This window comes from Mesoplodon mirus, assembly GCF_964341445.2.
Source record: "Mesoplodon mirus genome assembly, chromosome: 4".
Lineage (NCBI taxonomy): Eukaryota > Metazoa > Chordata > Mammalia > Artiodactyla > Ziphiidae > Mesoplodon > Mesoplodon mirus.
The window spans coordinates 38,164,341-38,168,565 of NC_138979.1; the positions used below are offsets into that span (position 1 = coordinate 38,164,341).

At 57.4% G+C, this 4,225-nt stretch overlaps 1 protein-coding gene across 1 annotated transcript; it reads right to left on the reverse strand.

The window, feature by feature from the left end:
• Nucleotides 1-1,669: 1,669 nt before the first annotated feature.
• MESP2 (mesoderm posterior bHLH transcription factor 2) lies at nt 1,670-3,599 on the reverse strand (the record flags this gene model as incomplete). The annotated part of the gene is made up of 2 exons (XM_082619014.1): nt 1,670-1,939; nt 2,775-3,599. 2 exons carry the CDS (start codon nt 3,597-3,599, stop codon nt 1,670-1,672), a joined length of 1,095 nt encoding a protein of 364 aa, XP_082475140.1.
• Between the last annotated feature and the right edge of the window lie 626 nt (nt 3,600-4,225).

The following is a 4,225-nucleotide window of genomic DNA, read 5'->3' on the forward strand; positions in this document are numbered from 1 at the left end:
ATGCCTCCCCCTGCTGCCATGTGGGGCTCCCCACAACCCCGCCTCCCAGCTCCTTTTCCAACTCAATTTGTCACTTTTCCCCATCAGTCCTGGACTTCAACCACCTGTTTCAACTTGGCTCATGCTGTTTCTTCTGCCTACTCCTCTTGGCAAACTCCACACATCCTTCAATACTCAGTTGCAACATCCTGCAACTCTGCCCTCTCCGAGTCAGAAACAGAATGAAGTCACCACCACTGCTGGCTCCCAAGCCTATGGCAGCCTTTGCTAATGGATCATGGCGCCCTTTCCCCAAGATCCTGGAGGTGCCTCTTAGTCTTGCTCAAGGCCACATAAATCAATGCAGCAGGACTAATGGATCAGGTAACTCAAGAACACAACAGCACTGTCAACCCCATCTCCCACCAGGCTGGCATATCCTCTCTGGTCCCAAAGTACCTGGTATAAACCCCCAGCTTGACCTGGGCTCTGATCATTTCCTTCCCTGTAATTTACCCCATCAGTCAGGGCATGTTTTCTCCGGCACCTACTACTGGGTGTTGTGAGGTGAACTGTGTTCCCCCACAACTCTTGGCGAAGTTCTAACCCCCAGTATCTCAGAATGTGAATGTATTTGGAGATAGAGCCTTTAAAGAGGTACTTAAGGGAAAATGACTTCATGTGGGTGGGCTCAAATCCAATATACTGGTGTCCTTGTAAGCAGAGAAGATTAAGACACAGAGACTGGACCATGGGATAACCATGCAAGGACACAGCAAGGTGGCGGCCATCTGCAAGCCAAGGAGAGAGCCCTCAGAAGAAACCAAACCTGCTGACCCCTTGGTCTTGGACTTCCAGTCTCCAGAACTGTGAGAAAATCAATTTCTGTTGTTTAAGCCACCCAATTTGTGGTATTGTCTTATGGCAGCCCTAGTAAACTAATACACTGGGCCTACCACATGGGGGCCACTCACAAGCACCCTTTGGAAACAACTTCACATAACTGTGAAAGAGCCCTATGGGTCAGCAGGAATGCACCCAGGAGAATGCAAAAGGGCAATGGTGACGGGCTTCAGGCAAGTGAACAGGCCCGAGCGTTAACTTACCTGTGTCGCCTGCACAGCAGGCCAGGTGGAGCCCCTGTGCAATAATTACTGTCAAACTGGCAAGTGAGGGCCTGGATTCCAGGAGGGGAAAAGCAGCATGATTTGTTCCCTGCAGGACGGGAACATTTTTCCTTTTCCAGAAGCAATAAAAACCCAGGTGGATAGAAGAAAAACAGACCAAACCAAATTTGGGTGTTTCTTTTGGTTTTTTTTTTAAGAAGTACAAAATCTAAGCATATACTTTTCTTCCCAGTTCCATCCCCACCCCCCCAAGCCCACTCCCCCACCAGTCCCAGCCTGTCCAACCACTGTGGTCAAACAACCCATGTTACTGCAGCTCAGGCTGTGCTCTGCAGAGCACTGGTCGTTCTGGAGGGCGTCTAGGAGTGGAGGGGCTGCCCCAGCCCCGACTTCAGCCAGGGAGGCCACCCTTAGCTGTTTCAAACACTGCTTCCATGAAAGACATCATTTGGAAAAGGGATCCTTGGCTAAAACAAAGCCTGAATACTAGTGAAGTAGCAGGTGAGGAGGACACCCCACGCTACAGGCCTGATTCCTGGCTGGAAAGGGGGCAGCCAAGGCCATTAGTAGAAGATGCCCAGGTGAGTCCCCTCCAAATCTTCTTGCCAAAATTCAGGGCAGCCACTGAGCTGTAGGCCTGAGCTCTGGGGAGGGCTTTCATCACTGAGCTGGAAAGCAGGGTGTGGTCCCTGGTCCTCCGAGCTGGGCAGCACCTCTGCACTGTGGCTCCAGCATCCCCACTGGGTCTCAGGCTGGAGTCTCTGGCATGCTGGGCGGGGCAGGACAGGAGGGGTTTCTGGCAACAGACAGGACTCCGGAGACATAGAGATACCCTGAGAGAGAGAAGAGTAGCGGGTTAGTGGGCCACTGCCTCATGCCCTGAGATCCTGAACCTGGATGTTCCCCACAGTGTGGCTGGCAGCTGCTGAACTGCCCTGGTGCCATGGATCCAGTGAAGCAAAGTGGTTTAGAGTACAAGCTCTGGAGATATACTGCCAGGGTTCAAAACCCAGCTCTGCCACTCACTAGCTATGAGAATTCAGATAACCTCTTTTAGTCTCAGTTTTTCCATCTATAAAATGGTGATTATGAAAATAAAACCTACTTTGCAGGGTTGCTGGAGGGCTGATGAGTTAGTTAATTCATGTAAAATACCAAGAATCGTGTTGGGCACACAGTAAGCATTCAATAAATTTTGGTTATTAATATGCTTTTTTATGGAAGCTTGAGAAAAGCATGAAGGTCACCAGCTCCAAGCCCATCTACTTAGGAAGCCCCTACCCCTGGGGCAGCCAGGCCTCCCTCCCCCTCAAACCTTGATGGAGCACTTGCAAGGAATTTCCTGAATTACCTGAAGGCCCCTGCTACCTTCCACCCTGGACTCTGAAAGCAAGTCTAAAGATTCCCCCCTCTTCCACATGACTGTGAAGGCTTCTAGGTAGAGGTGGTGGTGGCCTTAACTTCCCAGAGCCCCACCTCTTTCCCCAAGGAGGTTAGGGTCCTCTTCATCCTCCCTTCAGATTTCCATCCCTAACCAGGGTTGGATTAGGTAACCCGGGATCTAAAAAGCATAAGATTCTCTGAAGACTAGAGCTTACTCACCCCCTCCGTTTCCAATTGAAGCCTGGGGACCACTCCGAGGGAAGCGGAGAGAGCCTGGGCGCGTACCTGGTACACTGCAGCCAGCTCCATTGCGGGGGGCGAGGTCCAGGGCGTGGCCTGGTTCCGGGGCTCTGGGGGTGTCTGCGTTCCGGAACAGGCTTGGGGCGGCGTCCAACGGGCCGCGTCAGGGGCTCTCCCTTGGGACAGCTGCGGGGGCGACTGCATCCCGGGGCAGTAAGGGGGTGTCACCCAGGGACCCATATCGGGGACCCTGCTCCCCAGGCGCTCGGGCGCCGCTAGGGCTCCGGGACAGACGGGCGGGGACCCCCAGGACACCGCGGCGCTAGCGGCTGAGCCAGGGCCGCACCCTTGCGTCTGCGTCTGCGCGGGGCCGCCGTCGGGGCACAGCGGGCAGCCTCGAGGGAGCACCGCGTCGCTGTGCCGCCGGCGCCGGCGCTGCAGGCTCTCCTCGCTGAGGCCCAGCACGGCCGACAGGTGGCCGATGTAGCGGATGGCCAGACGCAGCGTCTCGATCTTGGTCAGGCTCTGGCCGGCGGGCGCCACGGACGGCGGCAGAAAGCGGCGCAGCTCGTGCAGGGCGCGGGCGAGCGTGCGCATGCGCAGCTTCTCACGCTCGCTGGCGCTCTGCCGCTGCCCGCCTGCCGGCCGGGTCCGCGCACGTCCGGGTGCCGTCGAGGCGGCCCCTGAGGCGCTGCGGGCTGGGGGCGCCGGCTGCGAGGGGCCGCGGGCACGGTCGCAGGGGCAGGAGCCTGACGAATCCGAGGAGGAGGCCGGGGACGTGGAGTCTGAGTGGCCGGTCCAGCCCCAACCCTGAGGGAAGATCCAGTGGTCGTGGCCGAGGAGGCCCTGCAGAGGTGGGGACTGGGCCATGGCCGGGGCTGCGGGCTCTGGGAGGCTGGGCCGGCCACCTCCAGGACTGAGCTTTTATCTGGACCAAAGGTGCGAGGTGGACCCCCGCCACGTTACAGAGAGGTGTCAAAACCCACAGAGCCCAGGGAAGGTCTGGGCAGGGGGCGCCCTGGGAAAGCGGGCCCATTTGCAGAGGTGTGGATTCTGACTCCTCGGGGGCTCTAATGGAGGCCCCTGCAGCCCGGGAAGTGTGGGAGGTACAATTCGCATCTGGATGGAGCTGCTAAGCTTCTCACTGTGTTCCCACCCACTCCGCCTCATCCACTGCTCCGGTGAGTGCCCGGGACCCTGACAGTGGTGGGCAGTGCCATCGTCAGGGGGCAGCCAGGCTGCCCCTCAAGTGACTCAAGGACCCCCGCAAAGAGTGGCCGCCTCCCTCATCACCACCCTCTGGGAGGCTGTACCCAGTAACTCCCACCCAGTGCCTACAAGTGTGCTGGATAAGGCGTCAAGACAAACCCCGCGGGACTTGCTCACAGTGATGGCGGGAAAGGGGTTGGGGAAGGAGGGGACATACAGGTGGACCGTTCCTGGGTTCCCAGAGCCCGCACTTGCTGCTTTGCTGAGTGACACCGAGAAAGTCATCT